Source organism: Drosophila rhopaloa, unplaced genomic scaffold (genome assembly GCF_018152115.1).
Source record: "Drosophila rhopaloa isolate 14029-0021.01 unplaced genomic scaffold, ASM1815211v1 contig_167, whole genome shotgun sequence".
NCBI lineage: Eukaryota > Metazoa > Arthropoda > Insecta > Diptera > Drosophilidae > Drosophila > Drosophila rhopaloa.
This window is the reverse complement of record NW_025335047.1, coordinates 7,463,459-7,484,153: the sequence shown is the minus strand read 5'-3', so window position 1 is coordinate 7,484,153 and position 20,695 is coordinate 7,463,459. Positions and strand designations below refer to the sequence as shown.

Genomic DNA, 20,695 nt, shown 5'->3' with positions numbered 1-20,695 from the left:
TAAGTGATTTCTTTTTTATGCGTTTTGCGTGTACATTTGCACAGTAAGCTTTCTTAAAAGGTAGTAATAATAATAATTGTAATAACATTACTAACAAAAATAATAATGAGATAAAATTCCATTTATAATACAGTTAGAATAAAATTCATTATGTTATTGGCCCTTTGTTCAACTTTCTAGAACCATAGGATTTCTATATATGTTATATAATTATATATATTATATTTATAGGCATGAATGTGTTATGATTCATAATAATTCCAAAAAGTGTTTTAAAAACTATCAATTAACATTTCAATGACGTTTTCATATTCACCCGCAGTATTACAATGCTGTGTGTTTGCCACCCGTTTAAAATTTAATAGTACATTGAGATTTTTAATAATTTAAGCCCGCAGCCGAGGATTTCCGTGGGTGTTTAACATCATTTATCGCGTACAAAGGTGTATAAGATCCACCGCTTAAATTCTCTTCCGCCTTTCGGCCACGTATTCATTTAATGGATTGTTTCAGATGTGAGTGTAATTAGATCTACCAGTGTATATAGCTTCAATTTTGTTTACTATATGGTCTACAATGCCTCGGCGACCCTGTGTGAATAAATTTGACTAAAATCAACTAGCGTTGAATTGGGAACGGATATGATTTACATACGTCGATCAATCTATTTTCGTACTTTGCTGCTTAACCTTTAGTTTGCTTTCAATTTAGTTACAACTACAACTTTTCAACTGCTTGCAATATATGCATATGTATTCTCTATAGTTTCCTTTAGCTAACTGCGAGTGCAAATGTGTAGGACCTGCACTTATTCTCCTCGTCTCAACGTCATCTGCTACCGATCGCCAAAATTACAAAATAAGGATATTCAATTATATGCGCAGATATCTAATCTAAAGCTGGGTGTCGGATGTGCCGCATCTACTCCTCGTCCGAGTCGCCATCACTCGAGTAGTGTGTGATTTGGGGGCGACGAATGAAGGGCGCCGTTATCACTTGTCTGCAAGGCAGGTCACAAATTAATCAGTACGTCTACTTTGGCAGAAGATCAAGTCATGCTTACGCAATGCGGCGGTAGTGATTAAGCCACTCCTCCAGCATCTGGGCCACCAACAATGGACGTTTGCTGAGCTTCTGCTGCGCCACCAGCAGCCCTCCATCGGTTACGCACACATCCAGCCACTGGCGCATCATCGACTCCTCGTTGCCCACCTGCAAGGAAGCAAGGACTTGTATTAGCTTATAATAAACTAAATGGTAATAATACGAGGCGGTTAATCACACTTAGTTGGCATATATAAAGTATATATAACATAACATAAAAACAATACTTTTGGCTTTACTTTAAATGTAAATAAAAACGGAATGTGTCCCGGAGAGTAAACAACTATATTATTAATTAGGTGGACGGGAATTAGATTAATTGCAAGATCAAATAATCTACAGCAGATATATATAAAAAAACTTCAAAATCTCTCACCTCTGATTGCGTGAGGAAATGTATTGGCAATAGTTTCAGCTCGCAGTCCATCAGAGGCAGGTAGGTCACATCCTCCACATCGTCGCGCCTCCCATCGATGCGGGTGAAAGGTTCCATGGGCACCAGGGCGCTGAAGTGACCGCGCGTGTAGCCCAGTGCTATGGGTGACTTGGTGCAGAAGTTTTGATCCCAGAACAAAGGCAAGTAGACACCTGAAAGGCAACACAAAGAAATAAATGGAATGTAAATAAACAAAAGGCAATTCAAATTACCTTCGAAACGCGCATAACCGATGTCCTCGCCCCGAAAACTCTTTACGTACTTGACGCCGTACACGATGATCGGACGTCGAAGGATGTGCGCCAGCGCAAAGATGTGAAGCTGCTCCAGGGACGAGCCCGGTTGGCTGGCCAGCGAGAGAAGTGTGCTCCAGTCTTCCTCAAATTGCGAGTCTTCCAGCGTGAAGTGCAGCATCGAAGCTTGCAGCATCTCGTACTCTTTCCAGCGAGTAAAAAACCTACAAAAACAATTGCAAAGGTGTTGAATACAATGGTTTTTAGGTGACTAACTCATATCGTCGACAACCTAATAAAAAGTTTTTCCGCAAAGATTTAAGTATCAATGGTTCTTTGTTCACAATTTTAAGACAAATTCCCTGCTATTTTAATACAAAAGACGTCCATGCGTACTTTGTATTTGAAAATACCTTTGTTTACACTTTAACAAAGATCATTTCACTTACACGTGCCCGCACTGGTGCAGAGTATCTGCGAGTGCTCGCCTCAGGATGTTGTCGCGATCAAAGACTCCCCATGTGGCCTGCATGGCCGAATCCAGGAGACAGTCGCCAGCGCTGCGGTTCCACAGGACGAACATGCGGGAGCTGAGGCGAGCAGTTATCTCCATCGACCAGTTCAGAGCCGGCGGCGGAGTCTCCAGTTGCTTCTGGGCGTCGCGATCGAGCAGCTCATCGTAGAGCTGCTCCTGTATGGGAATTGGCAGCTCCTCAATTTCGGCGGGGAGGGCGAAAGTGGCGTGCTTTTGCACATAGTGGCAGGGGAGGCCGGACTTGCGCAGGCGCAGGGTGTTGGCAAAGTGGCGCCGGATGTCGGCCGCCAGGTCGGGAGCCACGTAGGACGGCACACGCTTGATGCCCGGCCCTGAGCCGGAGATCTGAGCCAGCAGCATGGGCAGCATCTCCTCGCGATGGAACCGAATGGCCAGGTGGATCAGTGTGTGGCCCACGTCGAAGGCCGAGTTGCGGTTGAGGGCGGCGATCTCGGTGCTGGTCAGCGAGCGGGCGGGATTGCCGCCGCAGGAGAGGTACGCCTCCACGGCGCTGTAGTTGTTCTCTACGACGCCCAGGCAGGCGTTCAGCCATTGCCAGTCCACCTGCCGTCGGATTTGACGCTGGCGGCGCTCCTGCCGCTCTTGCAGCGTATCACAGTTGTTGATGGTTTCCGAGGAACCTGGAATGCGAATCAATTAGCCATTTATAGGGAAATCCTGCTAAGAAGCATTACCCAGTTGGTAAATGTGCTTCTTATTGAATGAGTTGTTGACGCTGACGGTGTCTACGTTTTGCTGCTGTTGCTGTTGCTGATGCTCCTCCTGGCTGTTTAAGCTGGATGAGGCGTGCAAGTCATTCTGCGACCCACTGATCTCCCTCGTCTTGCCGCACATGGAGCACTTGATGCTCCTCGGCCAGTTCTCGTAGGTGCACGACTATGGAAGATAAATGCCATTAATTACTAGGAATAAGTTAGCCTGTTTGGAACCTACGTTACACGCCCACTTGGCCACATAGCACTGCTTCTGCTGCGGCGGCGGGACGGCGGCGGAGGAGGAGGATTCCCGTTGTTGCTGGGGCTGCAGCTGGAGCTGCATCTGCTGCTGGTGGACAGGCTGTCGTAGCTGGGACTGCGACTGGTTGTGGGATGCATTGGCGAGATTGTTTAGGTGCGTGGCATCGTCGATGCCAGGACTGAGGCTCAAGCGATTGGAGGCCGTGGCGCCGATGAGCTGGGCCGGCTTTTTGGCCAGGTTCTCTTCTGATCCGCTGATGCGAAGTGCCTGCAGTGCCTCTCCAGCACGATCCGCATCCGCCTCGTTGTCCTTGTTGCCCCTCTCGATGGCCTCTCCTCCGCGCTTCGTGCAGCACTGGATGCATCGCAGACTGCGCGGCCAGTTGAGGTAAGTGCACACCTTGCAGGGCCACTTTTCGCTGTCCGCTACGTTGCTCTGCCGCGCCTGGTTCTGCGGCTGGAGCGAGTAGCACGTGGACGAGGGTGTGGGCGACATTACGGCCACTTCAACAGCAGCTGCCTCCTCCGCAACAGAGCTGCTGTCCTGGGCCGGACTCAGACTGCAAAAAGAGTGCATTATTTAGCAAGAGTGGGGATTCAGGACTCGACGGGATTCCCTCACCGGAAGATGTCCTCGTTGAGCAGCGGCTTCGACGCCTGGCACATGGTGCATTTCAGCGAGGATGGGTAGTTCTCGTAGGTGCAAATTTCACATTTCCATTTCTGCGCATCGTCTTTGGTATCGCACATCGTTTTGTGTGCGGAGCCAGCCAGAGTGATGCAGTTGCTCTGTTAATAAACGGGATTTTAAGCACAGATTGTTGACATACTATTTTGAATACTATACTGCAGTCAAATTAAGGGGATAAATCTAATAAAAGGCGTTATCCAATCAAACAAGGTTTTAAATGTTTGATCAATAATTGACTATTTCCTATAGATGTTGTCGGATCTATTTAAATGGGTTTACTTTTTCTCTCTTTAATGAAACCAAAACTACTTATTTTAAATGAGGCTTAATTAAAATAATACTATGTTACAAATTTTCTTAAATAACCTGGCGGAAGGGCCTTGTTATTTACGATAAATCATCTTGCTTTAAAGTTGTTTTTTACTGTGAGACCACAATATCCTAAAACTGTCATAAAAATCTTTGACTTAAAATGATTATCATTACTTTTTTTATAGCTTTGTGTTACTTGCAAAGCAAGTCAGCGAATAATTTTGTTCAATGTTAAACAAAAGTATCTTGTAGCATGCCTAGAAATTTTTTATCAGCTGATTTGAAATACAATACAATTACTAGAAGATTATAATAAGTTTGATAGAATCCGAACCAATGTATAACTTGAGTTATAAATACTAGTTTTATTTCGGTCCCCTGATTCTATATACCATCGAACTAGGATCGAATTCGCACTATTCTACCCTTAATCTGACTTGGAAATAAACCAACTGCAAGGGTATTCCCATATTCGGTGCTCGAACCACCATTCCCAACTTGTTAATAAGGTCAAACAACGGTTAGCGAGGCAGAAGCAATGTCCTTGACCCTGAGACATAATTCGCAGATACATCCACAGATACATCTGCCTTGGCTCGGTTCCCCCAGTGGCGTCACAGTCAGCCTTCGGGGTCTCTGTCCCTGGGATTGGATTGAATTGGTTTGGTTCTGGTGGTGGTGGTGCTAGTGGTACTGATACTCGTACTGGTAGTGGTAGTGGTGCTACTACTGGGTCGCTTGCAATTGTTTGTTGCCATTATTCGCTCGTGTATTAATGTATGTATCGCGTGCGATGTACGTGGGTATGTAAGAGGGGGGTTTTCGCGCTAGTTTCTTATTGGGATTCTCCCCGTGCCATCCCATCCATCCATCCATCCCGTCCCACATCCCACAGTACCTGGCGCAGAAATTCGCAAGGCCTTTTGCAGCAGTCCCAGAAAACGCGACAGCGACGGCGATTCGATTCGATTTAAATATATAACACTGTCACAATCACAATCACAATAGGGCCAAGAAATCGGCCCGCGAGCGCTATAATAGCTATATAGGTATTTGTATTGCTATAATCGCCGTCAGCCACCCGCGCCCGCAGCAGCGTCGATATAGCCGTCAATCCAATATTGCCAGTAATGCGGGCTGGCAGGCAAGAAAATCACAATTACAAAACAAAGACGAGAAAACTTTCACTCGATTTTCGGTTTGGGGATTTTCTTTTCCTCTTTTCTTGCTTAATATTCAGTTGTAGTTGTTTTGGGGGCGAGACACAATACTGCCCGGACACACTCACAGCGACACACACACGCACGGCAGATCGTAGTGCAAGGAATTTGGAATTTGGATTATTTGGAAACAGCTAATTATTTATTTTTTACATTATTGCGAGGGCAATCATCTGGTTCTCTGTCCGCCTATCGACAGTTATCGGTGTATCCCTGGTGATCAGTGTTGAAAAATACTTTGCATGTTGGCATCCTCTAGCCGAGTCTCACACCATACCACAGAATATTCTGGCATATTTAAAAGATCAAGGAACGGTCACACCACTGACGAAAATGGCGGGAGCTGTACACGAAATTTATCTGATTAACAATTAATTTCGATAAAATGGTTAAAACTCGGGCAGTACCTTGCGCTACGGCCTCGGAAGTGAAAACCATAAAAAGACGCTATCGCCAGCGTAATAAAAAACTATCTGACGAAGATATTCTAGCAGCCATAACGAAGCCCCAGTGCTCGCTTAGAAAATGCGTGGTAAAAATAAAGCGCATTAAAATTAAGGAGGGGGTCATATCTAGTGAATCTCAAAATGTTCCGCTCGATGTTGATGCGAGCGTTTTCGAGCCGGCTCGTAACTCGACGATGCACGTTCTTCAGAATGTACAGATAAAAAAGAAACCTGAATATGCCAGGGAGAAAGTAGCTGGTAAGTGGGCTTCATCTGATGGGTGGAATAGTATTTTTCAAAACTTATCTTTTACAGGCCCCGAAAAACAAAAATCACCCTGTCGAGTGCCCCTAAGGAATATTGGCTCTACCAAACCTGCGGCGGAGGTGGCATCCACAAAACCATCTCGCTTTTTCCACAGAGATCAGCCGCCAGCTAGAACCAGATCTGCAGTGACCCGCAATGTCTTCGATTTCCTCTCCCAATCCCAGATTGAAGATGACAATAGAAGGGAGGATCCCGCAGCGGACATAGTTCAGCGGATGGTAAGGGACGGCAAGGCTTGCGTGATGATGCGCTCCAAAAATTCCGGAAAAACCAGGGCCAAGGCAATGAAAAAGAAAGTAAGACCTGTGGGCAAGCGGAAAAAGGTTTCGCTGAAGGACATAGAGCCCGAGCCAGTGGAGATTGTACCTAAAATCAGAGAACTGCGCATGCAAAAGCCATCATGCCCATTGCCGCCAATTTACGAGCCCGAGGAGGATTCAAGCAACGATGTAGAGCCAGTGGAGCCCATTGAGGTGTCTGTCCAGGTGAATGTCGAGCCGAGCAATTCCAAGCATGCCCAAGATGGCGCCTACAGCAATTTGGCCCGTTCCGCGATGCTAAATCAGACCCAGACGCAGAAGCCGCCTAATTCGAAGGACAGACGTCGAGAGCTGATTAACATGGCGCGTCAGTTGGTAAGCACGCCACTGAATCGCAAGGCTCCTCCGGCACCAGAAGCGAATGCTTCAGTCGCTGCAATATCGCCTATTAATCGGCCGTCCCCGTCTGCCGGGAGTCCAGTGAGTGCGGCATCCCCTTGGCGCGTTCCCGACGAGTCGCCAATGCCGAATACTTTTATGTTCGGCTTCAACACCTCCCAGCTGCCGTCTTACTCCAGTGATCACGTGCGGCGACGGCATGTCTATGTGCCTGATGTACGAACGGAGCAATCAGAAGAACCCGTTCACGAGGAATCCATTTGCCCGGCTTTGCACGAGCAAAGTCATGGCTCTAATGCGAATGACTCGAATGAGGAGAATCGCCCGCCTCCCACTGCCAGCAAAACAATAACTTTTAATGATCAGGAAAATGCTGTTAATGCGGAGGATGCGGAGAACTTTGTGCACCTGCCAAATCCACGGAAAACTCTGCAAAAGCGCACGCCCTTTAAGGACATTAACATTCTAGATGTGGTTGTGTTGCCATCATGGAAGAAGAATGTGCAAGCCACTCCCTCTAAAGAAATCTCTTCCACCAGAGTCTCCTCTAATCCAGCAGCAACTGCATCACCAGCACATCGCAGTCAAACGCGGGCGAATCTTTTTGGTTTTGACGAGATTTCACCATGTCAAAATATACCGAGAAAAACAATGGAGCCACGAAATGCGCCGACCACTCCCTCGAATGAAATCTCTCCCACCAGAGTAACCACTAATTCAGTGGGGACAGGTTCTCCTGCAAATCGTAGTCAAACGCAGGCAAACCTTTTCGGAATTGAAGAAATCGCGCCATGCCAAGATATGCCAAGAAAATCAACGAAACCACGTACATCTACTTCAGCAAATCTCTTCGGCTTTGAGGAATTCATCACAGAGAACGAAGATGTAGCATCTGTTTCTTCTACTCCTCTGAGCCAAAACGTAACCCTGCATGATAAACTCCATCGTTTGGCAGAGCTGCGTCCCAGCGATAGGGAGCTACCAGAGGTATCAACCGCCTCGCTGCATGGCGATTACCTGGGAGGATGGCAATCTAAGCAGCGGGATATTAGAGACGTGTTTTGCTCCACGATGATTTCGATGCCAAAGCCACGGAAACAACAAGCTGCACTGGCTGCAGAAGAGACCTTAGGTTTGTTTAAGGATAACGAAGCCGAGCCGGAGAAAACATTCAACGAAAAGGTAAGAATAAGGTTATATGTTTAATTTTGCACCAGGAAGGTATCGACAATGCTAACTCAGTGTGGATACTGACCAATTGGCGCTAGATTAATACCAAACTGGGACATGTTACCGATCTCAGTTGAGCCAACAGGGCCGCAAAGAATTAAGCCTGTCTTTGTACGGTAGTAAACAGCTCACACAAAAAAAAAGTAAAATAATGAATCTTATCGAGTTAATTAAAATGACAACAAAATTCAAATTTTCTATGATTAATTTATAAAGATTTGCTTCCGAATAGCGTATGATTTTTGTATTTTCTAGGTTTCAAGTTAATAAAACCTTATTTATATCTTCCAAACCCATTTCCATTTTTATTTTAGCAACCAAGGCGGACCTATGTAAAGGAGCGACCCCAGCGCAAGCGAAAGAAGCGAGTGCAGATTTTGTACATTGAGAGTGAATCTGAGGACGAGAACGAGCAGGACTCGCACGAAAAAAGCTTTGATTCTCCGCAGAAAAAGCAGCCACAGAATAAACGACCTCGTAGGGATATCGAACATGAGGCTAAATTGCAGGAGTTTATTTCCAGTTTCAACAAGGAGTGCGAGGAAGTTGAACGATTCCCAGTGATAATTGAATAATCATATTGCCTGTTTTTTTTTTATAATTTTGATTATGTTGCAGATTAAGGGAAAACATGTCGATTTTAATTTAGTTTGCTTTTGTTTTTTTAATACCCTGTAAGTCTATCTTATTGTTTTGTCAAAAATATCCCAGGAAGACAAACAGTCTAAATGTATACTGTAAAAATATAATTACCTACTAAGTGTCTCCTGAGCACTTTATGCAATCCTAGTTTGTAATTCTAAAAGTATTCTTAATATCTATCGCATGGTTCGGGTAAGACTTAAAGAATTCGTTTTTATGCACCATCAGTATATCGCATATACACATTATTCATAATTAATTAAAAAGTATGAATGAAACATAACATTTTCAGTTTAGTACATTTAGAAGTCTTACGAATAAACAATTATTTATTATTTCAAAACCAATGTATTTATTTATTGAAAATGGGAGTCCAATCTAAGTTCTCTATAATCATTCCTGTTTTGGACTTAAGGTACCAACAATCTATCTTAGAAGAAAATATGCAGGGTAATTTCCAGCAAAACTATAATAAAGGTACCCAAATAAAATGAAATTCAATTTTGTATCATACATAATTTCCATAGGGTGGACTTATTTTTATTGTTTATTTCTTCAAATTTCTATTGAATCGATATCGATAAATATACATGTGCATAAGTCATACTTTAGAAAACATACTTTATTTAAAAGTTTAATATTTAAAACATAGGCTTCCTAATACCTAATTGGCCGTTTTCTTGGTTACATTTGTTGTTTGGAAACTTCATATTTTTACTACAAGGTTAGGGCAAACCAGACCGTCAGACCCGCGCCAATCGCTTTGAATAATGTTACGTAAAATGTTCAAATTCGAAAAAAATTTTAAACAATATATAATTCAAAATGGGAATGGTATGGTTAAATATGACAAGCGGAACTCAAAAAATCTAAAATTAATTAAGAAATGAATTTGAAGCTTATACACATAGGAAAGTGTTCCAGTCGCTTATACAAATCCAAAATTTTTGGATTTAATGGCCATCAGCATTTTACTGCGTAAAATAGATTTGCTGGAGTACAGGGGGATATAAAGCCGGGATATACACGTATTCGCAGTTGGTAGATGAGAGTCATCCGCAGGTCTTATGGTGACAGATGGCAATGGTTGGAATCCCTCTTCCGAAGCTGGCAGCGCAGGCGATCCGGTCCAGAAATACACCTAAAGGAATTTTGTTATCAAGTCTGTTTTTTTTAGCTGGGTGTGCAATCTAGCTTCTTACCAAATCTTGACGTTCCAAAATATTCATTTTCTCAACAATACTCCAAAACCATTTCTTAAATTTTAAAAGTTTATCCGGACCCTCGCTAGATTCGTCGTTAAAGGTAGTGTATGAAATTAATGTTGAAACATTTATATCACCGACACCGTTCAGCAGCAGACGTAAATCCTCAGCGGTCAAGCTGTTCATGCTGTTATCGGGCAAAACGTCGAAAACTCCGTCTTTTAATGCCTGAGAATAGTAAACATTAAATAGTAAATAAAAACGAACAATTATTTAACGCAACATTGCGACATACCTCAAGTGCCTTTTCTTGGGATTTGATAAGTCTATATTCTGTATAGCGTCTAATGTACTCGAATATATTACTAGATGTAACCGCAACATCGCGGCCGCCTGGAATTAGCTCTCTGTTGCCACAACCCTCCTCTTTCATCAAGTCAATCCTAGAATTCAAGAATATTTATATAAAGCCTATAATATAATTAAAGGTTATCCACTTACACAAAGCATAACTCCATTCGATTAATAGTTTCTTCGCCTTCTTTTGTTTGGCCATTTTGAATAATTTGCCTAAAAGATTCGTACAATGCCGGATCGAAAAATGCTAGGTCGTGGAACTTAATTTTACGTCCAAGAATGTATTTCAATACATGTCTTTGCAGGAACAGTGGAAGCAATTCATTTTGCAGTAGACAAAGTCCAATTAGTCTGTTTGGAAATAAAATAAAAATTGATAGTTAAAACTATGAACCGAAATGTACATTAATCATTTTACCTTCCAATATTTCTAAATGCATTAATGCGCTCAAATGACGCAAAGCCTTGGCGTGGTGTGTAAAAGCCCCGCTTTCCCGGAGAATAAAATAATGGCTCATTATCGTCATCTACGGGTTCGACCAGCACTACAGATGGTGATTTTTTTGGTTGACTACTTTGTGCACTGGTCTCAGATTTTAATTTGAACGTGATAATTTCTATCGCTTCATTCACTTTTTGACGTAGTGTCTCATCTGAGGAAATTACGGACAGAAGCTGAGGAGTGGGAATTTCTAGAAGCATTCCTGTTATCTTCGGAGCATGCGTTTGGTTAATAGAGTGGATCTGTTGAGCAAGAAATAATGTAAATGACTTGAATTCCATCCGTTTAATTTTCCTAACTTACCTTGGGGTACAGACGTTCTCCAATTTGTTGTAGGTGGACAGATAAATGATCATTTATGCTTTCCGGCATCGCATTATCTACATAGAGCATTCAAACAAATTAGTTGTATATATATCATATATGGATAGTTATTTTAAGAACTCCATTTTTCGTTTATCATTTTGTGGGTTGGGTTGTAAATAAATTACCTGAGTTATTCATTGGGGTGTACGGTCTGGCATCCAAGTTCAATGCCTTTCTCTCTCGAGCTGATCGCCATAATATTTTGCTGCTGGTGCCACGCCTCTGCAGAGTGGATTGATCACGACTAGACCCTGACACCGTTCTGCTCCGTAGGATGCTCGAGAACGGCACTCCGTACTTACTGTTGCTACTGCCCACCTGCACAGATTCCAGATTGGGAATTTTCGCACTGGCAAGCAATGCCTCTGCGATCGACGTGTAGAAGCTGCGAGCCACTCCAGATCCTTCGCCCGGCTCGTCTTTGAACGTCACCTTCACCCGGTTGAATGTGATGGGTGGTTGGGCTCGTCGGTTTTGGTTGCCAAACTGGGTATTTAGTTCCTTGAACGTTTGAACAATTAAACTTTCACGATTTCGCTCCAGTTTGCATAGCACCAAGTCGCGCTGTTGACCGTTGCGCAATTTTTCCATGTGACGACGGAAACGCATTTCTTTCACGGGGAATCCGCGCAATTCCGGCAACACAGACCCGTGCTCCATTCCCACATCGTCCATAAAGACTCGACCAAATAAGTCCAACGTTAACTTCCAACGACTTAACAAAAAGTTCCACGACGGCGAATCCGAAAAATTACTTTGGTAAAACAGCGAACCGCGAGCGGGAAAACTTAGCGGGGTGTGTGTCCCCGACTTTTGATGATGTGTATCACATTTAGCTTGCTCTGCGCTCGATAAATTTGAAGCCGAGAAATTATTTAAGTCCGAATCAATCGTCTTTAAACAGGAACCACCCGCGAGAACTATAACGCTGCGAGCTGCAGTCGCCGGTGACACTGATGCTTTATTTGGCGCAATGATGACTTCTGGCCGGGTGGCCATTAACGCTTCAGTCGATTTGCTGGTACTTGGAAGACTGCTTATATCATCAGTTTCCATTAACACAACTTTGTCGTACTTGCTGTGATTCCCTGTAGAGCAATTACAATATTGTTGTTAATTAATTTAACCATGGTATAATTTAAAAATCGTTCTACTCACCATCAGCCTCTTTGTGGGATTTGAAATCATCCGAGCCCTGTTTCTTTTTTAATTGTACGTAGATATTAGAGTCGGTAGAGCCGTCAGCCTTATAAGTTACATTTCCATCACCCGTCTTACTAGTATCCATATTGATTATTACATCCACAGACTGTTTGGCCGGGAGTGTTTCATAAACATGTTCGGTCCTTTTTAAGGAATTCGAGAATCCCAGCCTCGTAGGAGTGTAATCAAAAATGCTGCCACCTTGGTTATTGGGTGCGCTGCTGTTGGCGCTCGTGGTAACGAGCAGCGGTAGGTTGGCGAATAGTTCCTGGCGCTTTGAATTTGGCTGCAACAAGTGTGGTTTATCCGCCAGTGGCATGGCCATATCCAGAGGAAGATCGAAGCCTTCCGGCGCTGAGCAACCCAAGCTCAAAGTCGACTCCGACCGTGCAAAGAACGCGTGTCTGCGTGTGCCTAGGCTCCCCGAAGGCAGACTACTCGTAGACGGCTGAACATCGGCGTTGAACTCTTCCAGGTTGGTCAGCTCGTCGTCCGTATCGTAGCTCTCAACCATGGGCGACAGATTATTGATACGACCAGAAATGGTCTCTTGCTTGTCATAGAAGCCCGTATCATTGCGCATATAGTAAACGAAAGCATCGAGCACATAGGCAATGTGACGCAAAGCTGTTATATCCAACACTGGCAGGGCATCTCTGTGCTCAGAAGTGTGGGCTCGCATCAAAGATAAACAGTAGGTAAAGAAATCTCTACGTGAATTGGATCCTGCAAAATACAACCATGTTAATACCCTATTTGAAGAGCATAAGTCCCATATTTACCCATCATATTCACACCAACGGACGAGGATGTAGCAGGAGCAGGCGTTGTGCTAGTCGAAGCTTGGGCACTGAGATTAAGCGGATGCAGCGGATGGTTGGGATCGGTGTAGTTGGTCAAGTAAGCTCCGAACTTCAATTGTGCCTCGGTTCCATCCATTACGGTGAACATCCAATCCCAAGTTGCCTTTAAACGCTTTTCAACAAATGCCTGCATGGAGGAAATTTCAAATAGAAATGTTATTTAGGTTGGCATTTTTTTGCAACTATAGTTTTAAGTACTAACTTGGACTGCAATTGCCTCATCATTTTGAATTTTTAATGAAGTTTCGATGTCATTTACTATGTTGTAGGATAGAATGCTTATAAGCTCCGATATTTGTCTTATTGTGATCCCGAATGCCCGTGCCAAATTGCTGGCCGTTGTCGCCATGGTGTGGGGCTCGATCGAGGGAGTGGTTACCGTTGTGCTGGCCGGGACAGTGGAGCGTCGCAGTGCCATCGGATCTATAAAGACCAGATTGGAACCGGTGGGCACCCTTACGGAGGAGCGGGCAGTTTCACGGTTCCTAATTGCCCACTGCATCGTTTGCGGAGCCAGGTCGCTGCGAGTGTTCGAATTCGTGCTGCGACGTTCAAGCTGTTGGTCATTAAAATTGAACTCGTCGGAATGGTCGTCGGACTCCCCATCCTCCGAGCCATCTTCTTCTTGGGCCGACGAGTCTCCCGATTCATCCTCCAGGAACAAGACACCAATGTCTAAAAAAAAAAAAAAAATGATTTAATTGAAATGACATAAAATTGGTATTAAGCAACTCACCATTTTCTGAGCCAACTGTTGCCCCCGTTTGAACGCTTCTCTGCACCTCCTGATTACTTTGATTGTCATCGGAATCAGACTCAGTTTCAGCGTCATTGAAAGTAAAGTCATTATCGCTCTCATCGTCTTGCATGCCGTCCTCGTTTCGTTGATTTTCTATTAATTCATCGTCTTGATTGTGGGAATTAGCTTCTCGATTTATAGCTTCTTCCGATTCGGAGGTGTCGCGTATCGCTGAATTTAAATAGTGATTAATTTTACAATTGTAAACGTTTATCTTTAGAGGAAGCACTTACTTTCCATTGCAACTACATCGTAGTTTTGTTGAATGTTAAAACTGGCACTCTGATCGTTTCCAGTATCGTGTCCCAATATTTGTTCGGAAGGAGACTCCACGTTAGAGGGTGCCAAAGGATCCACGCTAAACAAATCGTCAGAGTTCTAAAAGTAAATAAGCACCATAAGAGTGATGAAAACATTTTAACATTTCTTGAAAATCGAACAAATTTTTGTCAGAAATAATTAATATTACAAAAAGTTACTGAATAAAAACAGTTTGCATATTTACACGTACATCCAGGTTCGACGATGACATTGTAAAAGGAGCAGTGGGTCGCACAACTCCCAGTCGGACTGGAGCAATCAACGCTTCAGATACCTCGCATAGCTCCTCGATGGAAATCTTGTGCAGCGTCTGGAATACTTTTACACAGCTCTGAACGTATTTGTTGCACGATGTGTGCGTTTTGCGCTTCTCCGGATTCGGCTGCTTTTCTAGATTGAAAATAACGAAGACTCGTGCCACGGAGCGCACGAAACGACGCGCCACTTCCTCGGCCTCCCTGCAGCGATTGACCACGCTTACGTTCTGCAATTCCCGCACCAGCGTGAGCAGCAACGTGTCCAGATGGTCGCCAGTGCACTTCACGATTAAGCTATGGGTGAACTTGTCAAGGAGCGTGGAGCCGTGCTGAGTCTGGATGAACATGTTGAAGCCCTCCGAGTTTGAGTTTTCGGATGCATTGGCTGCTGGATTCGGGACGTTCACCTCGCTTTTCTCCGCTCCACTCATGATCATCGAGCGAACCGCATTCCAGTCGATCAACAGCCGCTCCAGGGCTTTACGGGCGAACTTTGGCGGCTCCAGGTCGTGATCCGGCATGTCGGTATCCATGTCAGCGGAGGAAGCCTTCCGATTTGATATAACAGTGTTGCTTCCGTTAGCTCCGCTCGCCGCGGTGCCAACATTGCGAACCCTTACGTTGAAGCGATACTGCCTCTGCTCCACAATTTGTCGGCCAACCGTCTGGATGAGGAAAAGCAGGATCGATTCGCCCTTAGAGTTGAATTTGGTGACCAAATCAGTGCAGGAGACCAGCTTGCAAAGCAGCGCGAAGCGTTTTGTCAGATTGCCGGCGATCAGGGCCTTGCACTTGCATTTCTCCCAGCAATCGCAGTAGGCAGTTGGTGCCGTCCGCTTCAATTTGCAGTCGTGTCCCTTGTGGCAGACGCGGGCACACTCTGTGCAGCAGCACAGGGATCCAGTCAGGCCGCAAGTTTTGCACTCGAATATGTTCTGGTTTATGTGATCAGCCCCCGTCCATGTGAAGGAGCAGGTGTCGTTGTAGCAGATGACATGCAGGGGCGACTGATCTGCCGGGGAACCGCTGGGGAAAATCATGGCCTCCTTGAGCTGCGGATCCTGCTCAGACAGCATAAGGATGGTATTCAAAAGTATGATACCTGCCTCGTAGGCGCGACACGAAACGGACAGCATGAACGGCGTCTGGCCCTGCGCATCCTTGGTGCTCAGCATTTGGCAAAGGTACGGTCGCAGGGCGGGACTGACGCACATCTGCTGCAGGATCAGCAACGCATGTTCCCGCCGTTGAGCCAGGTCAAAAGTATAGTTAGGTGATCCCAACTTGATGTTGGAGAGCATGGAACTCTGCGAGGAGGACGGAATAATCTTTGAGATGTCATCTTCGATGCTGTCCGCGATGTTCTGCGAAGCGCTGGCGCTCAGATTGCTGGCCGCCGGTGCCTCAGTTGGCCAAGGGATGTAAGCGTGGTCCTCGTTGTTTGTAGCCATTGGCTGGCTGCCAGACTGTTCCGCTTGATCGTTGTTGATCAGGCGATGCATCATGTCTCGTAGATTGCTTCGATTATCCCTGCTCGCCGAGGAGGCGGATCCCGCGCCAGAGGAGCTCATTGTGGCAAAACTGGAGTTCTCATTGCTGGAGGCCGCATTTGCTCCGAATGCATTGCTGCTGACGTAAGCGCTAGTCGATACCGTTGGGATAGAGCGCGCCACGGAGAGTCCCACAGCTAGGGACTTCTTCTCGACGCCTCCACTAGGCGAATCTGGTGGCGTATCCTTGTTCGATGATGGGGCACACATAATCACACATGCATGGAATATGTTTCGTGCTCCATCGCAACGTTCTTCCACGACCAAAGCCGTATCCGCTTGATCCTCTCTCTCCAAGCGACTAAGTGCAGCAAAGCTATTCTTCACATCGCACCGCAAGATGTGCGGCATGAGCTTCTGGGTGTCGAAGAGCAAGGCAGTCATGCACACCTTTGACTTCAAATTCACGCCGGAAAGCATTGCCGGCAGCGAAATGGTAGACATGGTGATGGACTTTACCGGCGGCAGGTCGAACCACTGGGGATCCTTGATCGAGCCAAGGCAATCCTTTGCCAGGGGATACAGAGCTCCATTGCCATCGCGCAGCACAATGGTGCTGCTGTTTCCGCTGCAGTCGTTGTTACAGGCCATCAAGATGTTGCTGGGCGAGGAGCCAATGAAGGAGGCACAGTCCGTGGGGAACAGGCAGTTCTGCTCCTGCTTGCTGTTATACAAATTGTACAGGCTATAGTGAATTTTTCCGAGCACCTTCTTAATCACATGAATGCCGCGGGAGTCCACGGCCAGGGTCAAAAGCTGGGCGCCAGCCGCATCGGCACCTACGTTGATCTTCTTGGGCTGCTTCTGCAGCCAGTCGGGACCACGGGTAGACATTGCAGTCCGGAATATCTGAACATCTTCGCGCCGCAGCAGCCGACACTGCTGCCAGTCGTCTTCTTTGCCCTCTTCCTTGGATGTGGATGCTGCATTCGAGGAGGAGCTGGCGGTGGTGACAGCAGCTGCAACTGCAGCGGCTGCTGCATTCATTACCGGAAAACGGACAGCCACAAAGTCTCCGTCCACCTTAAGCACCTTGCCCACTGGACCCACTTTGTCCTCCACAAACACCACGTCCTTCAGCTGCCACAGCTCCTCATCTTTCCTGCCCTCCTGAGGGGCGTTGGAGTCCTCTTTCGTGGTCACACGCTTGGTGCGCTTGTGGGATGTGACGCTGCCGGTGTCGCTGCAGGTGCTGGATGCCGGCGATGGAGGAGGGGGCATGTCTATGCGGTCGGTCGACTCTTTGCTGTTTGAGAATGACTGGCCATTCTTACTGCTCCCAGCACTGGGCAGCGCCGTCGTTTTTGGCTGATCCTTTTCGGGCGTAATTCCATGGGCGTTCAAGTTAATGCCAGCTGCTTGTGATTTTTCCACCCCCGCATTTGTGTTTATATTTATGATTTTCATGCGACACACATCGGTGAAGTTCCAAACCGAATTCAAAAGCTGTCCAACCTTCGGCACGCCATTGGAGCACGTAAATCCGATTGATCCAGATTGATAGATGGGACATTTCTTCATTATCACTTGAGCGCCAACATTTATATCGGTGGCAACCACCTTGAAGGGCTTCTTGGTCTTTGTCCGGAATTTGTCCCACAAATAGCGTCGTTGATCGAATGGCAGGACTCCCCACCAGTAGATGTTGTTGCTGTCGGTTTTAACAACCGTGTACAGCGAGCAGACGTAAATCTTTGTTATAGGATCCGATGTAAACTCGTTGAAGGAGCAGGAATTATGCTCGAGCTTGGCCCCGAGGTACCCAAGCTGTTCGTCCATCCAAGTAGCCACGCGATTGGTTTCCGTAACCACGGAACATCTGATGAAGTTTGCCGAAATTAACTCCACCCTCTCGGTTATGTTGAGTGCCACAGTTTTCGGATGATAAACATTATCAGTCTGCAAAGTAGAATAAATAAACACAAATTAGGTGCAAGTAAATAAAAGACGAAAAATTCATCTTCCTTTGGAATATATTGGAAAAATTAAAAAAAGATGGCTGTTATTTATTACTTACCTCTGACTTATAGGGCTCTGCATCTGACCAACGCCATTGGTATAAATCTCCGGCTTCCGACAATGCAATGAACTCCGAATATAAGGCGCCTATAGTTTTAAACCTTACAGAACTTTTTTCCGGCCAAGGCTGCAGTTCCTCCGATATCCAGATGGGAGACAACATTGGGGATGGCTCCTTTTTTTTGGAATCTATGAAGAAATGTAAATCAGTGTCGAAAAAAATGCATGTGGCCCATGAACTTACCAGCATCCTTTTCCCAAGTATAGTCGTCTTTGTTTATCCAGCGTCGCGGTCCATAGTACTGGCGATCGCGCCAACGGCTAAATGCTTCGCGGTCAGCATTAACCGATATTTGAGCTGATATGCTACTGCTTCCTGTTAGAGCTGTGCCCGATGTTGTGGAGCGGGTCGATTGATTACTGTCTGCGGCATTTGCGTTGGCATTACTGCGCTCACTACGAATACGGTCAAACAGCAGGCTGGAATTAAGTACAAAATATTGAGATATTTAGTTTAGTTCAAGTACCTAGATTAAAACTAATACGATATTAGAAAGTAAAAGCTTCCCTGATTGTTAATAAATTATTGTTAATTCTTATATTACAAATTTAAACGAATTGAAAAATTAGATTACTTACTTGCGAATGCTCGAGTAATTGCTAAATATCTCTTCCGAAAAAAGTCCATCTGAGGGATCAATGATGACGCTGTTGTTATCTCCACTAAAGCCATTATCCAGCAGTGAGATAAGGTCTTCAGGCACGTAATTATCGGCACCTTCCTCGGTATCTTCAGCTTCTTCATCATCGCGCGAAAGCAAATTGTTCACGGCTAAGTTAACATCTAAATTGGTGCGCTATAAAAGGGAAAACATTTCAACATATTTCAGGATATTAGTTGTTGTTGTTTCGGGCATACCTGCAATTCTCTAATTATGAGATTTCTACTCTTGCCCTGTAAAACCACTTCTGCTTGGGATATGAGCTCCTCTGGTACATATGTGGCCGGAACTGTGACCAGGGGTCGGTTTGAGGTGCTGCCCCCGATAATCACACCCGTGCTACGAGATCCGGAACCCTGTCCGGTGGAACTGGAGCGACCTGTTGCGCGCAGGAGTCGTGCTCTGGACCGGGCCATCGGTCGGGATGAGGAGGGGGCCTTCGAGGCACTGGCCGTTCCGCCGCCACCACTTGTGGAACTTGAAATAGACCTCGAGGTGAAAGTTTACACACTGCTAAAAGAGCTTTAACTTTTGCTTACCATTTTGCGTCTGATTTTGTTAAGTCAAGTTTCTCCGAATTAATGGAAAAGGACACGCGGAACGCCTTGCCATCCTCCAGCAAAACACCAATGTGGGTGGGTCCAATTACCACTTCTCTCACAGGAATTTTTAGCTGCTCGAATATGCGGTGAGTGCCATAACCAAATCTGTTGACTTTTTCTGACACTTCCCGAATTCTATAATGAAAATAAACAAAGCTAGTTTAAGTATACAATTCAGACATGAGGTTTTCATATAATTCCAAATCCGTTAATCCATCTAAAATTAGGGTGCATTTTTATATCGTTTTCTTTGTTTAAAGGCAATCATGGAGATTTCAGGGATGTCAGCTAGAAAACTTGCAACTTCTAGAAATATTATGTTACAATCGTAAAAGCCTAGCCGGTAGCTTGGGATTCTTGCCTTTATGTTTATGGGTTATGGAAATCACTACATTTCAATACCATGTGGTAAAAAACTGACTTTCAGCGAAGTAGTATATATAAACAGCCATGTGCAAATTATGTTGCTTGATCTATTTTAGCCGGAAAGATGTACTTTATGTAGTTACCATCTAACCATATGTAACCATCTTTTGTTTACTTTAAACTTTTCAAAAGTTTGCTTAGAATTAAATATAAAAAGCGGACAAATTAATCAGCATGTATGCACATGTACACACACATGCCAACGTTCACATGTCCCACACAGACACACACACACACGCATATATGGATGTGTTAGAAAATTAATTGTGGCTGAAAAATGGGAATTGCAAAGTGCATTTCGCCAATTCTTTGGCTTATGTTTACTGTTTCGCGTGGACAATATTAGATATGGCGAATCCGCCAGTGTCTGTGCTCACATTTCGCGTTTATGACCATGTACATATCTTCCTGCGTATACATATACCTGCGTACCTACATATTTTCACATAACAAATACATGCAGCCGAATGTCCGCAATTACATGGAGTTCTGCGTTCACATGTGCGCAATTGGGGAGCACCAGCTTTATATTTACCTTTCAATGAACTGGTCGTCTGAGCCCGGAAGCGGTTGCAAAACAAATTGCATGGAAACCATTTTAGTTTTTTAATTATTCATGTACACAGTTTCCTCGTTGAATTTTCATGTCACAAAACGTTAGAGCTGGAACCAAAATCGATTACTGTTTGAT

At 45.0% G+C, this 20,695-nt stretch overlaps 3 protein-coding genes and 1 non-coding gene across 7 annotated transcripts; 2 read left to right on the top strand and 2 right to left on the bottom strand.

The window, feature by feature from the left end:
- Positions 1-624: 624 nt before the first annotated feature.
- On the bottom strand, positions 625-5,717 carry LOC108042023 (ubiquitin thioesterase trabid). 3 transcript variants are annotated; one of them, XM_017120118.2, is made up of 9 exons: positions 5,577-5,717; positions 3,908-4,074; positions 3,263-3,845; positions 3,004-3,205; positions 2,223-2,949; positions 1,753-1,997; positions 1,481-1,692; positions 1,064-1,212; positions 625-1,000 (listed from the first exon to the last, which is right to left on the bottom strand). In XM_017120118.2, exons 2-9 carry the CDS (start codon positions 4,033-4,035, stop codon positions 922-924), a joined length of 2,325 nt encoding a protein of 774 aa, XP_016975607.1. In that variant the 5' UTR covers positions 4,036-4,074; positions 5,577-5,717; the 3' UTR covers positions 625-921. The 3 variants fall into 3 exon arrangements, with proteins under 3 accessions (XP_016975607.1, XP_016975606.1, XP_016975608.1); XM_017120117.2 differs by having other exon boundaries at positions 5,187-5,716; XM_017120119.2 differs by having other exon boundaries at positions 5,662-5,697.
- A 100-nt stretch (positions 5,718-5,817) lies between these two features.
- On the top strand, positions 5,818-9,155 carry LOC108042022 (protein dalmatian). Its single transcript, XM_017120116.2, has 3 exons — positions 5,818-6,212; positions 6,270-8,122; positions 8,485-9,155. Exons 1-3 carry the CDS (start codon positions 5,894-5,896, stop codon positions 8,743-8,745), a joined length of 2,433 nt encoding a protein of 810 aa, XP_016975605.2. The 5' UTR covers positions 5,818-5,893; the 3' UTR covers positions 8,746-9,155.
- LOC123037537 lies at positions 8,148-8,307 on the top strand. The gene has a single exon (XR_006417539.1).
- Positions 9,156-9,341: 186 nt separating the features above from the next.
- On the bottom strand, positions 9,342-20,695 carry LOC108042021 (E3 ubiquitin-protein ligase hyd). 2 transcript variants are annotated; one of them, XM_044458703.1, is made up of 19 exons: positions 20,540-20,695; positions 19,516-19,713; positions 19,174-19,465; positions 18,894-19,111; positions 18,499-18,734; positions 18,253-18,443; positions 14,619-18,134; positions 14,341-14,485; positions 14,045-14,278; positions 13,511-13,983; positions 13,228-13,435; positions 12,401-13,171; positions 11,368-12,330; positions 11,180-11,256; positions 10,793-11,118; positions 10,519-10,725; positions 10,313-10,460; positions 10,015-10,245; positions 9,342-9,953 (listed from the first exon to the last, which is right to left on the bottom strand). In XM_044458703.1, exons 1-19 carry the CDS (start codon positions 20,599-20,601, stop codon positions 9,741-9,743), a joined length of 8,709 nt encoding a protein of 2,902 aa, XP_044314638.1. In that variant the 5' UTR covers positions 20,602-20,695; the 3' UTR covers positions 9,342-9,740. The 2 variants fall into 2 exon arrangements, with proteins under 2 accessions (XP_044314638.1, XP_016975604.2); XM_017120115.2 differs by having other exon boundaries at positions 19,174-19,453.

Coding starts and splice junctions, on each gene's coding strand:
- LOC108042022 (XM_017120116.2), top strand. CDS start 5,894: ATGGTTAAAACTCGGGCAGTACCTTGCGCTACGGCCTCGGAAGTGAAA. Junction 6,213..6,269: donor TGCCAGGGAGAAAGTAGCTG/GTAAGTGGGCTT, acceptor TATCTTTTACAG/GCCCCGAAAAACAAAAATCA. Junction 8,123..8,484: donor AGAAAACATTCAACGAAAAG/GTAAGAATAAGG, acceptor TTTTTATTTTAG/CAACCAAGGCGGACCTATGT.
- LOC108042021 (XM_044458703.1), bottom strand. CDS start 20,601: ATGGTTTCCATGCAATTTGTTTTGCAACCGCTTCCGGGCTCAGACGAC. Junction 14,279..14,340: donor CGATGTAGTTGCAATGGAAA/GTAAGTGCTTCC, acceptor ATTTAAATTCAG/CGATACGCGACACCTCCGAA. Junction 13,172..13,227: donor CGTTGGTGTGAATATGATGG/GTAAATATGGGA, acceptor TGTATTTTGCAG/GATCCAATTCACGTAGAGAT.
- LOC108042023 (XM_017120118.2), bottom strand. CDS start 4,035: ATGTGCGATACCAAAGACGATGCGCAGAAATGGAAATGTGAAATTTGC. Junction 1,998..2,222: donor CTGCACCAGTGCGGGCACGT/GTAAGTGAAATG, acceptor TTGTTTTTGTAG/GTTTTTTACTCGCTGGAAAG. Junction 1,001..1,063: donor AATCACTACCGCCGCATTGC/GTAAGCATGACT, acceptor CCTGCCTTGCAG/ACAAGTGATAACGGCGCCCT.